The sequence below is a fragment of the Balaenoptera physalus genome (assembly GCF_965194825.1).
Source record: "Balaenoptera physalus genome assembly, chromosome: 3".
In the NCBI taxonomy this organism is placed as follows: domain Eukaryota; kingdom Metazoa; phylum Chordata; class Mammalia; order Artiodactyla; family Balaenopteridae; genus Balaenoptera; species Balaenoptera physalus.
The window spans coordinates 88,402,925-88,428,451 of record NC_138890.1 but is presented as its reverse complement, the minus strand read 5'-3'; the positions used below and the strand labels follow the sequence as shown (position 1 = coordinate 88,428,451).

The following is a 25,527-nucleotide window of genomic DNA, read 5'->3' as shown; positions in this document are numbered from 1 at the left end:
AGTTTTCAGGGTATGTTAGCTCTGGTCCTCCAGCATGGTTACAAAAGCCAGCAGGAAAGCAATGACTCAGAATTGCCTGCTTTATGTTCCATTTTCTGGGGAAAAGCACACTGGATGCTTATGTGTAAATGCCTTAGAGCACAGGGAGTAGGAGGCAAAGGTAATAATACAACACAAATAAGGTGAAACACTTTAAGTTTTGCTTCTCTCCATTATGGCCAGCCCCATCTCTGGGAAAAAAAAAAAATCTTTCCAAATTCTCTGGTTGTGAGATAGCATGACCTGCTGGGGGCCATAGGGCATATAACCTCCTAAGAGATTTTCAACCTATAAATACAGTAACACAGATACAGATCATTGGGGAATGAGGGTAGCTGCCGGTAGCTAGTCACCTTGGGGGGCTCGGCACGTGTTATTCTTTCTCCCTGCTTTGGTTGTTTCTTGCTTGGATAATCACAGGCATCCTCCAGGCCAAGATGAACTCCTTCCCATACAGTAAATCCAGCTGCTTTGGGAAAAACGTGTAATAGAGTCTCCTCAATACAGGGAACACTCCAGGAGGCCAGGGAGTTTGATGATCTTGCTAAACGTTGTGCTACATTAGGCACTTGATAAACATTTGTTAAACAGATAGCAGCTCAGCATATGGAGTTAATTTGTTGGATTTGATGAAAGTGTTGCTTCCACAGATTCAGGGAGGATGCCAGCCTGATATGTTTAATATATGATTTTATAAGCCAACTAATTTTTATTAAAAAATGTAAACATCTTCTTCCAGGTGCTATTTACTCATTTAGATTGGGCTATAACCCCGGTCCACTTGTGAGCCATCATCATCCAATCTAGGCTAGAGCTTGCTTTCCAGACAAGGTTGATTCTGTAAGTTCCCCAATTCCTATCCTCATCTGCCTTAAATGTGAATTTAAACTAAAATAAAAACTCTTGACATTCTTTAGTGGCACCAAACCTAGGGTACAGCAATACCAGGGTTGAAGGATCCTTGCTCCGGGTCAGGAGGAGGAATTGTTTGTGGAGGCCAAGGGCTGATCACAATGGTGGTACGTAGTGAAGCCCCTTATAATTGTAACACTTGAGGTCTTTTAACAAGAAAATGGAAATAGAATAGACAAGAGAACTAGGGCATAGCTTAAATGCCTGGAAAGAATTTAAAATACCATTTAAGGACTGAAATCAAAAAGAAACCCTGTGTCAAATGTTTGTTCCTAATGATGAAGCAATCTGGGGGTAAGTTCTCCACTCTGAGTGATTGCAACTGTGAGGGCAAATGTCCATGGCTTCCGAAGGAAGAAATCCAGAGACTTTTGGAAAGGGTAGGGCTAGTTGCTTATAGACAGATATCTGCGTTAGTAAGGTCTCATTGGTTGAAGAGACAAGAGGATGCCACACACCTCTCAGGCCAGAGAGAGTTTCTGCAGAATAATTTAAGGATCCCAAATAATACGGCAAAGGTAGGAAGTTCTCATCAGATCTTAATGGTGACTAAGAAACTTCACTAAGTAGGACATTATAACTTTGGTCAGCAGTATATTACTTAAGGCAAAAATGTCTCTCTGTAACAATTTAGCAAAATAATACAAAAAGGAAAAACTAACAAAATATTTTTCAGAATTTTAAAGACCCCCCCCACTTTTCCCATTTTTAAAACTCAGACTACATTTCAAACAACTTAGTAAATATTAACATTGATCATATAGGTTGTTCCTACCCAGGAAGGTGGCATGAACTACACAGAACTCTCAGGCTCTTGTTTAAGAACCAGGACTCAATTTTTTCTTTGTAAAAGTTGGAACAATATAAACTACGCTGCAGATTCATTATGAAGATTAGCTAGAACAGAAAGCCTAACACAATGTCTAATATTTAGCACTTCATAAATGGGAACTATTCTTATAATGTAAAAATGCATTTTTCTCAGTGAATCTTATTAAGAAGAATTGCTGTTTTATAATCAAAGGAAAAGAAATAATGGTGGCTTGCATAATTTCTCTTACTGACAGTGAATGGCTAAGAGGTATTATCTTTCCAAAAAAATAAGATAAAGACCTCCCTTCTCTAATATTTACTAAAAAACTGCATATTGATTATAAACTAAGAATGCAAAATGGAATAAACTGCCATATCCAGGCATGTAGCCTTTTAGTAAAACTGACATTAAATTTTATTTCTTTTGATTTAATAAAGTTTCCATGTCAAATTATTTCCACTCCTGAGAGGTGATTAAGATGCTTTTTTATTCCCCATGACTTTGCACATCAACAAAGAACATTTTTTTCAAACCTTTACCCATGCACAAACAGGAGTACTGAACCTTTAATTCAGTCTTTATACAGAAAACAGAAGGAGAGTGATTAAGTGACTTGTCAAGGTCATGTTACTTCAAATATCATTAATTTTTGAGAGGAAAAAAAGTAGATTCCAAAAATTAGAAAAATGAGGTTGACATTGATCACTTATCAAATTCTAGGGAAGATTAACAGATGGCATGTAAGCAGTTAGAAAAGGAGGTTGTATGGCTTCGCTAAGAGCGAAGCATTTCCGGCTAACTTCACTTATTTTCTTGATTTAATATACTAGCAGATTAGGCTACTTCCATAGTGCTTGTTGACCAAACAGGACAAAATTTCTTACGGTGTCCTTTTAGGAACCATGAAGGAACAAAAGCACTTAAGTGACTGGTAGTTGCTTCAACAACTGTACCCAGAGTACTGACTGGTGGATCAAAGTCATCTAGAGGGCAGTCTACAGTGGCATTCTGAAGAGGGTCTGTATTTCATCCTGTTCTATTCAGTATTTATCAGTCACTTGGACAAAGCCACTAAACACAAAAGGCATGCTTCATCAAAATTGGGACTGATACAGGATGAGAGAAGAATCAGAATTCATATGGACCTTTACAAGTTAAATTTAGTAAGGATGAATGTAGTCCAATTGGGTTAAGAAGAAATTGTGTAAGTAATTATTAGGAACAGACTTGGCTTACCAGCAATACCTTGAAGTTTAGCAAGAGACAACAATGTGATATGCTTGCCTAATAATGATGGTAATGATAATAACATCAACATACACGAGTCATAACAGTCATATGAGAATCACTTTGATGTTGGCAATAATGCTTCTGGACCTTGCTCTAGTCGGACAACAGAAGAACTGTGTTTAGTTCTGAGCAACACATTTTAAGTGAGGGATGGAAACAGCCAATGCCAGGCTGGTCTAGAATAGATATCATGCAAGATCTGAGAAAAGTGTGAAGCCTGAGGGAAGATAGGAAGAGGTGGCCACACAGAAGAGACAGAACCTTTCTGCCCAGCTTCACGTATGTGCTATTTATAGGAACATTTGGGTGATACTCTTCTAACGAAATCCAACCCTTGTAGGGGTGCTGAGTGGCTCCAACTCTGGAAGTCCATCAACCACTTCTGTACAGCGGAGGTCTCTTTTAGGGTTTTCCTTCTTAGATCACAGTTAAAGGACTATAAAATTATGTGCTCAGGAGCCTATTCCAGACTTCCTTAGTAACTGTGTACTTTGCTATAAACACTAAATCCTCCAGGGGGTTACATTATAGAAGTGATAAGACTACACAATTAAATATTAGAAATGACCACTGAGTATATCCTGTTTATTGTTTATGATTTACACGAAAAATGATGGATTGGGGTTGTAGAACAATAAACCAATCATTGCGTTTAGACCTGGGCTTTTGAAAAACTTGCATTCCATTTTAACAGTTCACATATATTTAACAGTTTATATATAAATGCAGATCACAAAGAGTTAGTTAGCTTAGAGATAAACAATTAAGAAACACGAAAGAAAACCACATAGATCTACCTTTAAATATCAGCATTCAAATTACAAGAAAGAAGAAAACGTTTAAAAAAATAAAATTATTAGGTCAAGTCATTTAACATATAATAGAGAAATAAGAGAAACAATACTTTTATTAATATTTATATTTCTAATTTACCTTCATATATTCTTTACTTTTTCAAAAGGAGCCAAGGTGTGATCAAACAATATTTAGGTGTCCTAACTTGTCAGCCTCAGCTTATATCAGCTTGTTACAATGAAAATTCTAAAACCTCAATTTTCTTTTTAAAAGAATTTTTAAGCCAACTCTTATTCAACTTTTCTCCTTCATAGCAGCTGTTTACAGATAGTAGGGAGCCAAGAATGAAGGGCAGAAACAGATGGAAAGCAAAAAGTACAACAGCTATCTTAAGTTCAGCTCTCAACACTGCTGGTTGAATTTGGAACCAAAACCTCTTAACAACTGGCAGATAACAGCTAAATCTTAACAGCCAAAGAAGAAATATTTTCTTTGGGACAGCTGCTATCTAGGACAAGAAAACCAAGGTCCCTTTATACTGCCTAAATATAAGGTGTGGCTTATTACAGAGAAATCTGTAACAATGTCAGTTTAACCACTAAGTGTCACAACTGATCATTATTATTTAAAGGAAACAAACAACAACAATAAAAATCACACTAGCCACAAATTTCCACAATATACACATGAGAATTAATTTTAATTTGATTTGACTCCTTGACACTAACTGATCATCAATGAAATATGGTATGGAAAGATCACAGAGTAGAAAACAAGCAAAGATTAGTTTATACAACAGTGACTATATACATCAGAAGGAAAACATGCTACCTAATGCAACATTAAGGCTTGAGTGTAAGCATTTCCAAAGTCACAGAAGCCCCAAAGAACCCCTAAATTACAAAGTCACCACATTACATGCATGCAATGTTCAGTTTTGTTTTACCCATAAAAGGATACACAGTATTTTGCTGTAAGTACCAGACACATTTACAATATATGCAAAAATTAGAATGCAAGTGTTATGTTCCTTATATTTAAGCCTCAAATATGCCAACAGTGAAAATACATTTATTTTTAAGAATGAAGAAAAGAGATGGAATATAAATATGCAGAGAAATTAATTACACAAATAAAATGTAATTTTGCATTTGGGAAGCCATATAAACATTCTTTTTATGTGTCTAAACTAAATTATCATTGTACTACTTGGATGGATGTACACTCACTGTGTGTTTTACTATTTTACTTGCTCAAATGTGGCATTCTAACACCCATCATTCTCTGGTGTTGATACTGAATCACATCCATAAGTTAAATATTATGTCCCTGTTGATACATACTTGCCTACTGGGTGTGATAACCTAAACAGAAAGCTGTGCGCTCTTCGTTTGGTTACATAATTACAAAGATGACCCTGTGGGTCAAATTTCCCATTAAAAAAAATGTAAAGTAAGGAAAGCTGATTTCCTCACTTTTGTAAAAGCTTGTGAACAGATCTCTTTCAGAGGATAAATGTGAGGTCAGCATCTTCTTTTCTCTTTTAGAGAAAGGAAATTAAGAACGGAACTGTGTTACCTGTTCAGTTCTGTTCATACAGTCACTAGGCAATCACACAATCTATTCCTTTTTCACCCATGGAATAATTTGAAACTACTTGTTTTTTAGTTCCAGGTGAATAATTTTCCCAAAATAAATTAGTGTAAAGAAACAAAGGCTGATAATGTAATATGACTAATCCTTGTTCAACAATATTTTAAAATAATAAATTATAACATAGTAAGGTTTAGATATGTTGTAAAAAGGTATGGCCAAATCTGTCCTGGACCCCATCAGTTTTATGCTTTATACAAGACAGCACAATTAATCTTCTAGTTTTTTAAGGATTCAGGTTTTCCTTCGGTATACAACAGAATGAGTGTTTTAAAACACTTTATGCTTGTTTTCAGACTTTCCAAAATATTTCAGAGCCAAAATTACCTTTAACTATATCCAGTATTACACAAATGTGCCAAGAGTGTTCTGGACCTTCAAGTATAATTTTAACCAAACAGAAAGGATTTCATAAGGCCATCTAATTCATCTCACTGTACCAAGCACTGAGCACATGAGATTGTTTATATGCTTTACTAACCTTACTTTAAGCACATCCACCATTTCAAATATAATAACTTATTTTACTACCTAACCATTTCAAGGAGATTACATTTAAGATTTTAAAATTTTGTGATGCTCTAGCCAGAAGTTTTGTTTGGCATTCTAAAAAGTCCTAATTTTAAACAAAGATGAAAGAATAGGTTATCTTCTTATAAAACCACTCAGTATTATGAACCAAGAGGTTTTGATGAAGCAAAAGCAAAGGGACCAATGAAAAAGCATGCTTTAGAATTCTTTTTTATTTCCGACGAAACCAAATTTTACTACTGTTGTGATCACAATCTTCACATTTGATGCAAATAGGAAAGCTTAATTATAATCACTTAGTGGCAGTACTTCAGACAAAACCAATAATGTGTGCCACACAGATGATTATTTCTTCTGGATAAAGTTAATTGATAAGCTTGACATTACAATTAATAACATATTAAACTAAAGAAAATGAATGCACTACTTCAGCATTCAGCTTGAAAATGTTTAGTACTTTCTGCAAACCTAAATTTAGTTTAGAAAGCTTAATATTCTCTTTCTAAACTATGGCATAGACTATATATAGCATTTTAAATATATTTATATATAATTATTTGCACATCAGATTTAGAAGGATCTGCTGATTTACTTTGATAGACCGATCTCATTCAAGTGTTCAGGTTTAGGGGGCTTCTGCAGTACTGTCGTTTGCAGGTGGGGCATCATGATCAGGCTCAGAGGAAGCAGCTGCAGGTGTTTCCATCACAGCAGGTGGGAAATGACGGCGGCACACAGGGCACGTCCCTGACTGGGGGGAGAATAAAACAAGTTCACAGCCAATGGAAAGATCTTAACTGCTACAAAGTATCAGAACAGTATCATTATCCTCAAAACAAGTCAAATAACTTAAAAACAAAACCAAATAAACTTCAAATCCACACAGTACAGAGAGGCAAAATTTTGATGCTATTTTCTCTTCATCCCAATCAGACTCAATTTCTCTGAGGGTAAAGTGTCTCCCAATCATGTTTGTATCTTTTAGGTCACTCATCTTTCATTTAGTGAGTATTAATTAAGAGTCTACTACATGCTCCACTTGGCACTGGTGCTACAAGGGTGAGCAAGGAGTCACAGGGCATGTCTTCACCTGAACTGAATGCATGTGTTAGAGAAACCAGAGACCTAATTAATTCACATATTTATCATACCAAATTATCCCCCTAGGATCTTCCTCATATATACTAAAGCCTCACTTTAGTGTAGCACATCAAAGCAGATGGACCGCAGACCTTCTTTATAAGCCATATACTTCCTTTTCAAAAAGATATGGAGAGTTAGGTGCCTTCTACATGATAAAACAAATCAATGAGGGAAGGTGGAACAGGGAAAGCAGTTAGACTGGGAGTACATTATTTTAGGACCAATGGAAGGTTATAGAGATGTGTCATCTGGCGATATGTTATCCCCTCACAAATCTTGTCTTTTTCCCAGAGATCTCCCGAATAGAAAAAAGGTTGAAGAAATCAGGCTGTTGAAGGTGACAAAGATTTAGAACTTGGAAACCTTCTCCCTAGAGGAAAGGCTTCACAATAAGCTGCTTCCTGATGGGAGACAGACTAAAGAGATTATTACCTTGGGTTAAAGCAAAATCAATGACAATTCAAGATTGTACAACATACATAATATTTACAATTCAAGAATTTAATTCAGCAAACATTTATTGTGCACTTGCCATACAGATGGGGCCAAAAGAGCAACATTTTAGAGTCAAATATATGAGTACAGTCTCAATCAACCACACACTAGCTGTGTAACCTTGGATGAATAACAATGATTGGAAAATGAGAATAAGGATACCAATATGTCCCAGAGTTACTGTTAGGATTAAATGGGAAAACACACATCAATCATCCAGCGATACGTGACACAGAGCAGGCACAGACAATGCTAGATCCTTCTTAAGGCTCTGATACTATTGTGGGAGTTTAAAAAAGAGGATATTAAGGATAGAAAAGGTCGAATTTAAGCGGACCTACCTAGATCATCTATTCTTACAGTAAGGGGAAGATCACACCAGGCTAAGCAAAAATGAGTAAATGTACAGAGGAGTAAATCTGACAAGACAGACTAGATCACAGAAGGCCTGGAAAGCCTAGACAGAAACTTTAGATTTTATAAAGGAATCAGGAACATTTCTGCACTGGATTTTAGATATTAACTAGAGTTTTGACAAAGATGAAGTAGCAGTAGAGGGGGAGCAACAGCAAAGAAAGAGAAAGGAAAGAAAAGAAGAGAGAAAGGAGAGGGTAGGAAGTAAGAGAGGAGAGAAGGAAGGGAGTGGTTATAGAGAAGAAAGGGAGCCATATCTGTAAGTAATTAAACTGGGAATGTGATTTGGGAATTTCTACTGAACTGCATGTAAATATCCTTTATGTAAGAATAGAATTCACTGAGAAGATTTAAGTAAAACTTTTTTTTCTTAAGTAATTCAAATATACTTAAAAATTATTGGGTAAACATTGAAAAACAGTATATAAAAATTTGAATAGGAGGTACTTGGTAGGTTATTAAATATCATATACATTTTAATATTTAAAATATTTTCTTGTAGTATAGTTGATTTACAATGTTGTGTTAATTTTTGCTATATAGCAAAGTGATTCAGTTATACATATATATATTCTTTTTCATATTCTTTGCCATTACGGTTTATCCCAGGATATTAAATATAGTTCCCTGTGCTATATGGTAGGATCTTGTTGCTTTTCCTCATATACATTTTTAGAGATACCATCTCATATTAGCAGAATATCTGTACGCTGTTATAGTACTCTGAGTAGTCCTAAAGGCTTCTTTACTTAAGATATTCCTGAAAACATCAAATTTCAGGGATATATAATCAAAGATCTAATTAGCCTTATCCTAAAATCATTCGCCTATATTGTTTTTAGACAATGTTAAGTAAGGTAAAATAGTTTGATATATCATTAATCTGTAATCATTAAAAGGTAACCAATTTTAAACACTGAATTAAAAATTACTACGAGTATGTAGCTAAATAAAATAGGCTTAAAAGACACTACTATCATCATTAACTTGTAGGAGAAACTATTAACTTTAAAAAAGTAAATCTGCAACTCACCTTCTGCAGCCAAATTGAGACACAAGGTTTGTGAAAGAAATGATGACAGGGTAACTCTGTTGCTATATCATCCTTAATATACTCACTGCAACAGATTGGACAGCATTGCTCCTGACCAATAGCTGAAAACAAATAATTTGATTTATCAATCCCATAAAGTTCAATTTTAATGAAATTGAAAACCAACATATTGACTCATAGACAATACCTATGAAAGACAAAAGAACCAGACATTGGTGAATTAATTGGCAAAAGTGTTTCAGCTTAATACATGACAATCTGGAATTTAATAAACATTGCTTTTGTAGAAAAGTTGACTGGTGAACATTTGTCCCAGCCTATCACTTGATAAATTAAAAAATTCCACTAGGTAAAAGTTTGTCTGAATTAGGTTTCATACAAAATCTAATGAAAGTTTCTGACAGTCACTATTTTATCTTCTAGGTGCATTGGTAATATACTTGAATATGCAAAGTGTCATTCAACATTAGAGATCAACTTTGCCCTTACCAGTGTGATCTTCAAGAACAAGGGTCTCTGGAAGACCATCAATGCTCTCCTTACTGGCTGGTGGATTGGCCACCTCAACATCCACTGCAAGAGACTCTAAATGTGCCAGGGCAGTCTGAAAATGAAAAGTCGCATTTCTTTGTTAGGAAACACTTTTTAAAACAGTAACGAAAAACTATTTTTAAAGGTATCTTCCAAAATTATATCCACCATTATCCTCTTCCTACTGGTTTCTTTTGCTTCAGTCCCTGCCCTTTTAGCCTCCTTCCAAAAGAAACCATCACCAAACCAAAAAAATCAAAAAACACAGGAAAAAAAAAAATCCCTACTTTTCACAAGTACAACAAAAATCTATCTTGTCTCAATAACCATTTACTTGCCCATCATACTTATATTTTCAGGAGTGGTTACCTCTTCCAACTTATGAGCTTATGTGTGAGATCAATAACATGGAAGAAAATAAATACTTTGGACAGGTTCAACTCATGAAAGATAAAATGTGGCCAAGGTTACAAGATGTTCAAGGTAGGGAAGCAAATAATGCATTCCTGAACGGCTGTATCTACTACTGGCATAGAGTCAGCACACCCACATTACTGGTTCACTAGTACTGGCACAACTCATTTTATTGCACTGTGCAGATACTGCATGTTTTTACAAATTGAAGGTTTCTGGCAGCCCTGGCTCAAACAAATCTATCAGTGCCACTTTTTCCAACAGCATTTCTCACTTCATGTCTCTGTGTCACATTCTGGTAATTCTCATAATATTTAAAACTTTTTCAATATTATTATAATTGTTATGGTGATCTGTGATCAGTGATCTTGAGGTTACTACTATGACTCACTGAAGGCTAAGATGATGGTTAGCATTTTTTAGCAATAAAGTGTTTTTTAATTCAGGTATGTACTTTTTTTGGACATACTGCTATTGCACACTTAATTGACTACAGTATAGTGTAAACGTAACTTTTATATGCACTGAGAAACCAAAAATTTGTGTGACTCGCTTTATTGTAGTGCTCTTGAACTGAACCTGTAATATCTCTGAGGTATGCCTGTATTCCTAGGTTATCTGGGTTGTGAACTTTATTTAGGGGTTCAAATGTCTGGAAAAAGTCACTAACAGGAATGGAAAGAACAGCAAATCATATGACCATCTAGTATGGGTCACCCTCATCCTTTTGTGGCTTGATTAGCCCTTATGGCTACAATTAGATTAGAACTGCAGATAGGACCTATAATCACAGGATCTAAAAGGTAGAAACACACCAAGTATCCACTGACAGATGAATGGATGAACAAAATGTGGTTAGTAAAGATAAATATTCAATATATAGTCAAATTCAGAATATTTTGATACCGTAATATGGTAGTATATTAACCACTTTACTAAGAATAAACGTTAAAGGACAAGAGTATTAAAAATAATTATACTACAATAACTTGTTAATGAATACTCAATGTAAAAAGAGGTAAACTGTGACATCAAAAACATAAGACTGGGGAAATAAAAGGGTAGAGTTTTTGTAGGCAATTGAAGTTATCAGCATAAAGTAGGCTGTTAAGATGTTTTATGTAAACCTCATGGTAACCACAAAGCACAAGTCTACATTAGATTCACAAAAGGTAAAAAAATCACCAATCACAAAAGAAGACAATAAGAGAGGGAGAAAGTAACAAGGGAACTACAAAACAGCCAGAAAACATAAAAAGAAGGCATTAGTAAGTTCTTATCTATCAATCATTACTCTAATATAAAGGGACTAAATTCTCCAATCAAAAGGCATACAGTGGTGAATGGAAAAAAAAACAAGACCCAACTACATGCTGCCTGTAAGAGACTCACTTCAGCTTTAAGGAAACACATAGGCTCAAAGTGAAGGGATGGAAAAAGATACTCCATTCAAGTGGAAACCAAAGCGAGCAGGGGCAGCTATACTTATATCAGACAAAAGAGACTTTGAGCCAAAAATGGTAACAAGAGGCAAAGAAGATTATTATACAATAATAAAGAATCAACTCCTCAAGAGAATACAACAATCATAAATGAATATGTACCCAAAAAAAGAGCACCTAAATATATTAAGCAAATAAAAACAGATCTGAAGTGAGATTAGACAACAATACGATATTAGGGGAGTTCAATATTTCACTTTCAGTAATGGAGACATCATCCGGACAGAAAACAAAAAGGAAATATTGGACTTGAACTATTCTTTAGGTAAAATGGACCTAACAGACCTGTATATTCCACAAAACAGCAGTGGAAGACACATTCTTCTTGAATGCACATGAAACATTATCCAGGTTAGATCATATATGTCACAAAATAAGTCTTGGCAAATTTGAGAAGACTGAAATCACACCAATTATCCTTTCTGACCAAAATGGCAAGAAATGAGAAATCAACAATAGGAAGAAAACTGGAAAATTCACAAATATGTGGAAATTAAACAACACACTCCTGAACAACCAATGAGGCAAAGAAGAAATCAGAAGATATACTGAAACAAACAATAATGGAAACACAATATGCCAAAACTTATAGGACAAAACAAAAGCAGTTCTAAGAGGGAAGTGTATAGCAAAAAAATGCCTACATTAAGAAAAAGGAAATATACCAAACAACCTAACTTTACACCTCAAGGAAGTAGAAAATAGTTTGAAAATGTTTTTCAGAATATCTGAAAAAGAAACTAAGCTGAAAGTTATCAGGAGGAAGGAAGTAACAAAGATCAGAGCAGAAGTAAGTGTGGAGACCAGAAAAATAGAAAATACCAACTAACACCTGTTTTTTTGAAAAAATAACATTGACAAGCCTTTAGTTAGACTAAGAAAAAAAGACAAGACCCAAATAAAATAATAAATGAAAGAGGAGACATTATAACTGATAACACAGAAATACAAAGTATCAGAGACTATCATGAATAACTGTACACCAACAAATTGGATATATTAGAAGAGAAACATAAAACCTACCAAGAATGAATCATAAAGAAACAGAAATACTGAACAGACCAGTACAAGTAAGGAGAATGAATCAGTAATCAAAAATCTCCCCCAAAAGCCCAGGATCAGATGGTTTCCCTTGGGAATTCTGCCAAACATTTAAAGAATTAATGCCAATCCTTCTCAAACTCTTTCAAGAGGAGGAGGGAATACTCCCAAACTCATTTTATGAGTCCAGCATTACTCTGATAGCAAAGCCAGTTCAGGACACAAGAGGCATACCTTGTTTCATTGAGTTCTGCTTCATTGCGCTTCACAGATATTGTGTTATTTACAAATTCAAGGTTTGTGGCAACCTTGCATTGTCAGATGATGGTTAGCTTTTTTAGCAATAAAGTATTTAAAAATTAAGGTATATACATTGTTTTTCTAGACATAATGCTATTGCCTACTTAATAGAGTAACTATAGTGTAAACATAACTTTTTATATGCACTGGGAAATGAAAAAATTTGTTGACTTGCTTTATTGTGATATTCACTTTACTGCGGTGGTCTGGAGCCAAACCCGCAATATCTCCGAGGTATGCCTGTACAAGAAAAGAAAGTTACAGCCCAATAATCCTGATGAACATAGATGCAAAAACCCTCAACAAAATAGTAACAGACCATATTCAACAGCACATAAATGGATCACACACCATGATCAGGTGATATTTATCCCTGCGATGCAAGGACGGTTCAACACATATGAATCAATAAATATGATACACCACATTTATAAAATGAAAAGATAAAAAGCATATGATCATCCCAATAGATGCAAAAAAAAAAAAGAAAAAGAAAAAGAAAACACTCATTTGACAAAACACAGCGTCCTTTCATGATAAAAACTTTTCACAGATGGGTATAGAAGGAACATACCTCAACATAATAAAGGCACACAAAGCCCACAGTTAACATCATAATCAACAGTGAAAGGTGGAAAGTCTTCCCCCTAAAGTCAAGAACAAGACAAGGGTGCCCACTCTCACCACTCCTATTAAACATAGTACAGAAATCCTAGCCAGAGCAATCAGGCAAGAAAAATAAATAAAAGGCATCAAATTGGAAAGGAAGAAGTAGAAGTGTCTTTGTTTGCAGATAAGATCTTATATGTATAGAAATTCCTAGACTCCACACACACACAAAAAAAAGTTAGAACAAATCAACAAATTCAGTAAAGTTGCAGGATACAAAATCAACATATAGAAATCACTTGTGTTTCTATACATTAATAATAAAATATCTGAAAAAGAAATTTTTAAAAATCCCATTCATGACAGCATAAAAAACTTAATACTTAGGAATAAACTCAAGCAAAGAGATGAAAGATCTATACACTGAAAACTATACCACTTTGCTGAAAGAAGACATGAATAATGCAAAGACATCCCATGTTCATGGATTGGAAGAATTAAAATATATGTTAAAATGTCCATACTACCTAAAGCAATATACAGGTTTAATGCAATCCCTATCAAAATTCCAATGGCATTTTTCACGGAAATAGAAAAAAAATCTTAAAATTTGCACGGAACCACAAAAGATCCTGATCCTGAATAGCCAAAGCAAACAACAAAGCTGAAGGCATCACATTTCCTGATTTCAAACTGTACTACAAAACTACAGTAATTAAAACAGTATGGTACTGGCATAAAAACAGACATATAGACCAAATAACAGAATCAAGAAACCAGAAATAAACCCTGGCAAATACGAACAACTGATAAGGGAGCCAGGAATACTCAATGGGGAAAGGATAATCTCTTCAATAAATGGTACTGGGAAAACTGGATAATCACATGCATAAAGCTGAAACCCTACCTTACACCACTCACAAAAATTAACTTGAAATGCAATAAAGACTTACACATAAGACCTGAAACTATAAAACTCCTAGAAGAAAATACTGAGAAAAAGTTCCTTGACATTGGTTTTGGCAATGATTTTCTGGATGTGACAACTAAAGCATAAGCAACAAAAGCAAAAATAAATAAGTGGACTACATTAAACTCAAAAGCTTCTGCATTGGAAAAAAAAACAACAAAATGAAAAGCCTAGCTACAAAGTGGGACAAAATATTTACAAATCATGTAACTGATAAGGGACCAATATTCAAAACATGTAAGGAACTTAAGAGCTAAAAAACAAACAATAAAAAAATGAGCAGAGGAACTGAACAAACATTTTTCCAAGGAAGACATACAAAAGGCCAACAGGTACATTAACAGACACTCAATATCACTAATCATCAGGGAAATGCAAATCAAAACCACAATGAGATACCACCTCACACCTGTTAGAATGGCTATCATGAAAAAGACAAGAAATCAAAGTGTTGGTAAAGCTGTGGAGATAAGGGAACCCTCATGCACTGTTGGTGGGAAGGTTAACTGATGCAGCAACTATGGAAAACAGCAGAAAGTTCCCCTCCCAAAATTAAAAATAGAACTACCGTATGATCCAACAACCCCACTTCTTGATAGTTATCTAAAGGAAATAAAATCAGGATCTTCACTGCAGTATTATTCACAATAGCTAAGATATAGAAACAACCTAAGCATCCACTTATAAATGAATGGATAAAGAAGGTGTGGGGTGTGTGTGTGTGTGTGTGTGTGTGTGTATAGATCTATCTATAAAATGGAATATTATTTAGCCATGAGAAAAAAGGAAATCCTGCCATTTGTGACAACATGGATGAAACTTGAGGGCATTATGCTAAGTGAAATAAGTCAGAGAGAGAAACACAAATACTGTATAATATAACTTATACGCAGAATCTAAAAAAGGTGAACTCACGGAAACAGAGAGTAGAATGGTGGTTGCCAGAGACTGGGAGTTGGGGGAAATGGGCAGTTACCGGTCAAAGGGTACAAACTTCCAGTTATAAGATGAATAAGTTTTGGGGATCCAAGGTAGCAAAGTGATTATAGATAACAAATTGTATTATATACTTGAAAGTTGGAAGAGAGTAAATCTTAAATGTTCTCACCACAAGAAAGAAATGGTAATTATGTGAGATGATGGAGGTTAACAACCCTACTGTGATAATAATTTCACAATATATAAGTTCAAATCAACACACTGTACACCTTAAACTTACACAATGTTACATGTTAAATACATCCCAATAAAGCTGGAAAAATGTGGTATACACATGCAATGGAGTAGAATTCAGCCTTGCAAAAGAAGGGAATTCTGACACATGCTAAAACAAGGATGAACACCGAAGGCATTATGCTAAGTGAAATAGGCCAGTTACAGAAGGATAAATATTGTATACCTGATATGAGGTACCTAAAGTAGTAAAATTCATAAGATAAACAGCAGAATGACAGTTGCCACAGGATGAGGAAAGGAGGGAATGTGGTTAATTGTTTATGTGTAATGCCATTTAACTATATACTTAAAAGTGGTTAGAATAGTAAATTTTACATTATGTGCCTGTTACCACAATAAAAAATAAAGAAACTAGGCTTCCTAGGGAGGAATAGGATTCTGCCTGATGGTTAACATTGCGTTCTCTTGGATGGCAAACATAATCTTTTGTATACTCCTCAAGATCTAGCCAAGATATTTTAGGAACTGTCTTTCCAAAAAGGATCTGAGATGACTTACAATAAAGGATAGGGCCAAGGCCAAAGCAAAGTCAGGACTAAAAAAAGAGCGAGCAAAATAAATTCATTGTAATAAAAGTTAATAAACATAGTTAATAACATTGAACACCATATTTGACTCTGGATTTGCAGATCGATATTGCAAAAAGAAAAAGTGTGCCAGTAACAGAATTATTGCCTCTGACAAATACACCTTTCATTTCTGTTCTGTGAAAATAGATCTGGGCCCTTTAAATATTTTTCCTTTGTCAGCTACCATGATCTTAGGCTCTGCAGGAGAGGGTGCTGGAGAGACATCACAGGAGGAAAGGGCTGTTCAGTTCTAGCGGGCTTGTTGGGAGCAGTGTGTGAGGCTTCCCTGTTGTGGGCTTCTGGAGCACAGACGGCTTCTGCACCAGGCTCCTCCAGCGTGAAAGGTGTCCCCAGCACCTGGATCCGGAAGCACATGCAGCTTCCCCAGTGCCTGACAGCTGCAGTATAAGGTGGCCAGCAGCTTCCCCTGGCACCCATCTTGGGTGGTTTTGTAGCAGGAGCGCTTCCAGTTAGTCTCCTCCCTGTGAATAGTTTCTTTAGCACTCCAAAGGTAGATTTTTGCCAAGATCCAGAGGGCAGATTTCCAGCAAGTTCTGCCAGCATAGTAGCATAAACACTTCTCTAAGAGCCATGGTTGTGTCCTCTTCAACACAGCCTAGATCTCAGCCCTGGGGGGTGGGAAGGTAGAGTGCTTCATCTCGGCCCTAAGGCTCTTCCTTATATCTGCTATTCCTATATTCTTTAGAATTCACTTCACTTCCTAGTAGCCTAACTATAGTTAGTAATTCTTTATACTAAACTTACCCCATTCAAATTAATTGTTTTCTCCCTTGTGACTGAGCTCAGACTGATACAGAATTGGTATCAGGCATGATTCCATGAAGTAAGAATGGGATTGGTTTGGTTGAGCTTTTGGGCTTGAGCTCACTGCTGAGCTCTTTACCAACTGAAGAGGGACGCTAGCAATCCATGGTCTTCAGTGGCATCAAAACTAAACTATCACTGTGGCTGAACACAATGAAGTGCCACCTAAAGCACATGTCTTGGGAACCCAGGTGGCTGCTGCACCTGACCTAATGGCAGTAATGATGACTATAAAACCTGTGATGTGGGATGGATCCTTCTGAGTGCTCCTGCGTGCTTACAAAGAGAAAATGACAGACCTGGGCCCATTAACTCTCAAAGTGAAGCACAGTATGAGAACCAGAGCATGTCCATGAGAGCCCTGAAAAAAATCTCTTACTTCTGAAAATCAAACATACATTTTAAATTAAATTAATTCTCAGTCAAGTGTCTCAAAAGTTATATCACTGATTGGTTAAAAAACAGGATTCTGAGACTTAGAGTGGGGACATCTGGTTGAACTCAGATGAAACTGACTATTTTGAATCCCCATATCACTCTGAGCCTCCTTGTACCAGTAGGAGTAGCTCACCCTCCACAAACCAGCCTTCCTCTACTTGAAAGTCCTGTAATAATTTCAAGTATAGAGTATACATCTCTTAGTACTTCTATGCCCAATGGTATAAAGTTACCAGAAAACTACAGCAGCCAAAAAAGGCAGGATGATTGAGGACACAGACTCTTGGGAAATGTAGGTTTGGGTCACAGCACCAAGTAAAGAATCCCAACCAGGTGAGATTCTTGCTGATGACAGAGAAAATAAGGAAGAAAGACACTATAGCTATGAATTACAGTCTGTGACCAAATACAGAAACAAGGACTAGTAGCTTTGCATATTTTCTATTTGCTTGTTATATGTATATATTTATCTGTATCTACTAACCATTTTCTTTTTTTCCGTCCTTCCCATTTTTATTTTATATAGCAGTCAACTTTACAATTTAATCTTTATATAAGAGAATATTCAGTATGACTGACAATTTATGAAGTAATTAATATAGCCAGCGATGAATACAATGACTCTTGGGACTGTTCATCTGTTCATTCTGGGGAAAAGGTGAAAACTTCTTCTTTTGTTAGAATAGCTGTATCTTGTTAGGTAGAAATATAGCTGTACTGTTGTTGGACGGCAGTTGAAATGTGTGTAGAAAGGTGTATACAGAATCCAAGTAGTCAAAAATACGGACTGTTCCAATAATCAATTATTGCTTCTCAGATCTAAATTCACTGTTTTTGTAAGCTCTGTGAAAATGGATTTGGGCCATTTAAATATATTCCCTTCTGACAGCTGTCATGATGTTAAGCTTTGTTCACAGAGGATGCTGAAGAGACAGTGCAGGAGGAAAAGGGCTTTGTTTCTGATCCTGGTTGAGAAGCCCTGACAGGCTTCTGCGGCATGCATAGCTTTCTCCAGCACCAGACTCCTGCAATGTGCAGAGCTTCTCCAGCGTCTAGCTCTTGCAATGCACGTGGCCAGTAGCTTCCTCCAGCACCCACCTTGGACAGTTCTTTTGTAGAGGGTTTCCAGTTAGACATCACCCTACAGGGCTGATTTTCAGCAAGTTCTGCCACCCCGGTATCACAGCGACTTCTCAGCTATTCAGTGAGCCACAGCTATGCCACCTCCATCAAGGTATGGATCCCAGCCCTGGAGCAGAGTGTGAACTCTTCCTTAGGTGATCCTGGGTGGCAGCTGTTCCTTATGTGTACTTTTCCTATATTGTTTAGAATGATCTTTATTTGTTATTAAACAATCACTTTTTACTCTAATCCCCTGTTACAGTTAATAACTCTTTATATTAAACTTTCCCATCAGGAGATAGGAAATGGAAAGTAAGAGCCTATTATTTGTCCCTTCTGTCTCATGAATAACTGTAGCTATAATCATGAATCTCCTCCAATTCCCTATGTACTTCTCAAGGCAGACTCTGCAAGAACTTATCTGTGCTACACATAAACAAAAAGAAGGGATACTATTTACAGGAAGATCCACTTGGGTAGGTTATTCCAGGCTAACTATGCTTTAATACATGTTTGTGTCAATGGGTTCCTTACTCCTTTCTGAAGACTATCTGCATATTTGCAGTGCTAATAAATACTTGAAATATCAATATATGTAAAAATAATTTATTGCCTTGGTACTGACATATATTTAAGGTGATCTGGGATCACTTATAAGCAACAAGAGCAAGAGAGACGATTTTATAGCCACTGCTATGAAAATCCATAAAAATCTGTCTATAACTTAGTACAGTATTTATTCAAATGTTAGTCCAAGTGTCAGGAAGACAACTAGATGGCCTAAACAGCCCAACTGGAATATATCTAGTTTTAAATACATCTAGTTTTAAAGATTTTGTCAGCACAAAATCTAGTTTCTAAAGAATAAAACATAATTTAGTTTTTAAAGAATCAATACCTACAACAAATGAGATTTAATACTGATTTTGAATGACCACTGAATCCAGATTTGCTAGATGATTACCACTTGGTTGACCGCTAATTTGAATGTATCTTTGAATATATCCATTTACTGAGAGCTTACCATGGCATCAAGTATTTTGCTAAGTGATTTAACACAATCTCACAATAACTCATGAGGTAAATTTTGTTATTCCCATTTCATAGATGAGGACCTGAAGATTAAAGAGGTTAAGTGAACTATCCAAGGTCACATAGTCTAAAAGAATCAATCTAACTCAAAAGCCTATGCGCTTACCTCACATACTATCTTCCTAAGGCCTACACCTTAGTGTAAATGAGGTACTCTGTAAATATGTAAAGACTTTCCTAGGGGTCCACGGGCATGCAGAGTCTTAAGAGACTCAATTTCAATTAACTATCTTACGTAATCTTTCCTCAAAGGAATCTGCCTAACAATGCACCTGCAGTCACAGTATCCAGCTGGCTCTCCTGTTCCCACATTCCTTTTTATACTCACCGTTTTTCCACTTTATAAATAAAAGCATACTTCTTCCCCATTCAAAGGGGTAATCTGAAATACTGGGGTCAAACTGAACTATAATGACTGATAACAAATCTTTGTAGATGGCTTCCCATTTTCTACTTTCAAAAAAAATAGAAGGAGGATCTAAACAACTTGCCAAGTTTTTGTGATTTTGGTAAATATCTCAGAAGGATTCAGTGACAATGGTATGATAAACTCCTTCCATCCCGACCAATTTACTTATCTGAATAAGGTTTTTCAACCTACATTCATAAAGATAAAAAACAGAAATAAAGTTGATGCTGAATTATGCCTCATTCTAGGAATAAAATTCACTCACAAAGTAATTAGGAAGGAAAAAAAGCTTCTCTCTCATTAAGAGATGCATTTCTAGTAAAATTTTACTTTATGTTTAAGTAATTATTTACCAAGTTTTATAACAGTTTGTTTTTGATCAATAGACACAACAAACAATTTTAACTCAATCTAAACCAATTTTTTTTACATTTAAATTCCTGAACATATTTTTATTGCAAAAGTGATATAATAGGGTAAATAATATTACTTAGGATTTATGCCAAAAAATTTTAGATGTCAACGTAAAGATGTGCAAAGGAATACTTTTTTTTTTTTCTAAGATTTCTTTGGGAGTGAGTAAAAAGCTTTAAAATCATTTTTTCAAACAGTTAAATATCTTAAATATTTTGCCCTCATATCTGAGACAGAGATATGAGGCAAATGTTTATTGCCAATATATTCACCAGTATCTACTACCTGAAAAGAAAGATCAGCCTAGTACTGGAAAAATAACAGAAATGAAAACAACCACTGCCAGAAAGAGACAGGGCTGCTGAGAAAAAAAACAAATCAAAGCACTCAGTTTGTCTTATTACTTGTTTTTGCTTATTTAAAGAATGTTAGTGTTAAATTTAAAAGGAAAAGTCCTAAATTATAAATTATTTGTTTCATTTTTCAAAATGAATAAGTGCATGGTAGAAAAATAAAGATTTCTAGAGAGTGGTAGGAAAAAGGAACTGTATTGATTCTCTAGGAGAGAAGCATGTCTCAATCAGATTCAAATAAAATAAAGCTGAGCACTAAATCTGAAGAAGCTGTTATGCTGTGGGGAAGGGGAGACATTTAATGCTATTAATCTGAAACAGAAGGATAGATGGGTAAGAACCACTGAGAGTGGCAGTGCCACTGGGTTCCGGAGAGCAGGAGGCAACAATGTGGAGACTCTATGTTCCCTGGACCTACTACATTCTTTCCTTCCTCTTGTCTTGTCCACTCTGCTAATGCCTTCACCTAGCATGACCTCGCATGACCAGTCTCTCTCGCTCCTCTTTCAAGATGCCAATCAAATGTCACAGTTCCCATTAGTAATAAATAATAAAACTTTTAATTTTCAAAACTTTTTTATAAAGCCATCTCCATATTGTAGGAATCATAAACCACTAGCATAATAATGGAAACAAACTATTTAAGCAGTGTGAAACCAGACTAATATTGATGTATATTCCATGTGGTCACTTAAAATGTCTTTAACTCAAGGAAGTTAGTGATCCTTAATCTTTATATATTCTATTCCTGATGCAGGTTATCATGCTGTGCCACTGTTTCCCATGTGTCAGAATTTGGCAAGGCAAGTTATATGATCTGGGAAAAGTCCTAAGTGTATTATCCTGTCTCACGATATTCTGACTTTTCTTCTAGTACATAGTATTTTTCTTTTTCTTCTCGCAGCTTTATTGAGATATAACTGACATACAGCACCATGTAAGTTTAACATACACAGCATAATGATGTGACTTACATACACCATGAAATGATTATCCCAATAAGGTTAGTGCGCACCCATCGTCTCAATACAGATGCAAAATTAAAGAAGTAGAAAAAAGTTATTTCCTTGTGATGAGAACTCTTAGGATTTACTCTCTTAACAATTTTCATATATAATATACAGCAGCGTTAATTACATTTATCATGTTGCACATTACATCCCTAGTACTTATTTATCTTATAACTGGAAGTTCATGCCTTTTGACTGCCTTCATCCAATTCCCCCTCCTCCCAACCCCCCGCCTCTAGTAATCACAAATCTGATCTCTTTTCCTGAGTTTGTTTTTGAAGTATAATTGACCTACCACACTGTATTAGTTCGTTACACTACATAGTGGTTTGATATTTCTATACATTTCAAAATGATCACCATGATACATAGTATTTCTGCTATGGTCACTTTGAGAAAAACATACACGATAATGCATAATTGACAGCAATGATCTCCATGGAAGATTACACACACTGAAAAAAGTGATGCCAATGCAGAGCTAACTTGTGTGTGCACCTGTGCATGCGTATGTGTGTGTAGATAAATAGGTCTGGATCTCTTTATCTACCTAATACCTAATTTATAAATCTAAACTGGGCTTTCTAATCTCAAAACATTTCAAGATAAAATGGTATTATAGTGTTCCTGAAAGTTCCGTCTTTCATTTTTGTTCTCTCACTTTTGACTCATTCACGTTATTACTGTTCCTCTACTTTGGAAATCACTGTGGAAATAGTGATTTAAAGAAAGACTTCTTACAACAAAATCCACTAGTGTAGTGGAAGTTCCCAAACATGAAAATGCTTGGGCTTTTGACCATAGGCAAATACAATTATGAACAAGTTTTTGTGTTTTGGTCAAATAAAGCAAAGAAGGCAAGACAAACAGGCACCAAATGTGCCACATTTATTAACCTGTGTATGTGTGTGGGGATGAGAGGGAATAACTTTTCTAACTACATTAAGCAGCTAGATAGATTTAGAAGCCATAAGAACCAAAAAAGGGAAGTGATTTGTAATATATCTTTAGAGATCTTTAACTGCATTTAACAAATATACCTGTCTGTGTGTGTATAAAATATTCAGATTCACAGACCTGTATACAGTAATTCTATAGAGGAAGAACATTTTCTAAATGCAAGCAAAACAAACACTTTACATTCTGTAGTAAAAACTGGAAAATATTGTGATTTTAGGCAAATTGGCAGGATGTCAAGTACAATTTCTATACACATACTGAATCACAATTCAGTAATTGTTATTAAATTGATAAGAAAATTATTCACCTTTTCTTAAAAGCAGTTAAAGAAACCTTTAGTTTTTATCACTTGGCATCCCACCAACCTACATATGGGTACCAGAGCACTAAAATAAGCACGACAATACCTCCATAGCCTGGGCTAAGCGTTCTTCCAGTGCCATGTAAGTGAGGAACTGAGGATCCACGTAAGAAATAGCTTCAGCAACTCCTAGGCCATCTGCAAAGCCGTCAAACAGGCTGGAAAAAAAGTACAACCGTGATTTGGGAAGCCTTTATAGTGAAGACATAATTATATTAGCATCTGACAAGCCAATAAAGATGCTACAAGCAGAAAACCTTAAAATATTTTAATATAAATCTCATGGGGTGAGGGGCAGGAAGAACCCAAAAGAAAAGTTAAATGCTAAGCATAAGGAGTTAAGATACCATTCCCATTCCCAACAGGCTGCCACACTCACTGCACAAAGTTTGTAAGAAAATTCTCTATGTTTCTAGTTCTAGCTCTGGGAACTGTTTATGGCTGGGATAAAGGTAGTACTTTTTCCCTCCTAATTCTTTACCGTATCTTTCCTCTTTTAGTTTCCAATCTAAATTTAGGTGAGAACATATTAAGAATACTGCATTTATTTTAACTCTATCATTGGTCAAAGCCTCTTTTTCTTCTCTTATCTTGTACTGCTTAATTACTTCAGGCTTAAGAAAGTTGTATTTTCTCAAGTTTATCTCATTAATCTCTCTTCTATTCTTCTAAAAACAAGGGCTCCTCCCTTATTATTCAGTTTGAAAAAGATTTAGCTCCTAACTGCTCATTTTTATTATTATTATTTTTTTCTGAAGGGTTGTAAGCCCCTTGAAGAAAAATATTATGTCTTAATCTGGTCCTTATCTTCTTCCTCCATGCCTACATATATACGGATTCCTCCTTTTTCTCTAGTCTTGGAAATACTAAGTATTTCAAGATTCAGAAAACATAAGTATATCCTCAGTCCTCTTCTTTCTAAATCTTGTTCCCTTGGCAATTACATTCAAGTCCACCCCTTCAATTATCCTTTCTACAGATAATTCCTAAACCTCTATCTAATTCCAAAATCCCTCTTGACTTCTTGAGCTACATTTTTAGTTTTCTGTGGGGCACTTTACCTCAATGAACTCCTACCACCTCAAATCCCAGATTTCCAAAACTGAGCTTATTTTGTCTACCTAAAGGAAAACTTCTGTTGACTTCCGCATTTCTATCAGAAACTGAATATCATAGTCAGAAAAATCCAGTTACACATGCTAGCTCAAAATAGTTATGATGTCAATCTTTGTGCCACCATTAAAATTACAAATCTATTGCCCAGAGATACAGAAGTATTCCTATGAAGAATATATTAAAGCTTAGTAGTATCTAGAAATCAGCAGACATCACATGGTACAAAGGAACAGACATTTTCATACAATCACAGATTTTAGAACTAGAATTAAAACTAAGATTACTGAATAAACCTCCTCTGCAATACTAGAACTCATTCACCTATCAGTGAAATGTAGTGCAAAGAGGAAGAGTCTTGGAGTCAGATAGGAATTTAATGTCACATTTAACTGAGTCATAGTTAAACAGTATGAAAATATTATTTAACTGTTACTGTTTCCTTATCTGTAAAACAAATTAAATGAGTAGATGCACACAGGTGCCTTGCACAGAGATGGCACCAGAGTAGGCATTCAAGAAACAGTAGAACCATTTCCTCCATGCGGAAAACTTACCGCTTTCTAAGCAGGAGCATGCAATATGGGAGAGCCCTAATAGAAGTCTGAAACTTATGTGAAGTAAGTGCTCTAGTTCTGCCTGCTGAAGCAACACAAACTATGCCCACTTTCCCTTTGCAGAAAACTCCTTCAAATGATTGGAGTCAACTATCCCCCAATAATTCTTTTCTCCTCTGGGCTAAACACAAATCTAGACACTCAGAGCATGGTATTTGGTTGTAATTTGGTAACTTAAGAATAATCAGCTAATATTAAAAATTCTAGTATCATTCATTTGGTAAACACCATGGTCATAACTGTCTCAGACAACAATCACCAAGGACACTAAAACTAGTAGATGGAAGCTTGATAGTTTGAAAGGAAACAGGTTATCTTCCCACTAGACACTATATAAAACTAAAAATGGCAACTGTACAGTGATGAGATCTGAAAGATAAAACCTTTACCAAGTGATCGGAATTAACATCATCAGTAATGGGACAATTCGACACCATGTGCCTTCTGATATGAACTGAGAAGAACAGAACATTGTTTCTATGATATTCCTACTAAAAATGT

The 25,527-nt window shown here is 35.5% G+C and overlaps 1 protein-coding gene across 3 annotated transcripts in view; it reads right to left on the bottom strand.

Moving 5' to 3' along the window:
- Positions 1–3,610: 3,610 nt before the first annotated feature.
- Positions 3,611–25,527, bottom strand: part of PJA2 (praja ring finger ubiquitin ligase 2) — a 78,150-nt gene continuing 56,233 nt past the window's right edge. For 2 of the 3 annotated variants that reach the window (XM_082455770.1, XM_082455771.1), the window contains exons 7-10: positions 23,343–23,454; positions 9,630–9,744; positions 9,120–9,241; positions 3,611–6,785 (exon numbers count right to left, since the gene is read on the bottom strand). In XM_082455770.1, coding sequence (XP_082311896.1) covers positions 6,660–6,785; positions 9,120–9,241; positions 9,630–9,744; positions 23,343–23,454 — 475 coding nt within the window. In that variant the 3' untranslated portion in view covers positions 3,611–6,659. Of the gene's footprint in view, positions 6,786–9,119; positions 9,242–9,629; positions 9,745–13,006; positions 13,169–23,342; positions 23,455–25,527 lie in introns of those variants that run through there. The other variant, XM_082455772.1, reaches the window with a different exon arrangement.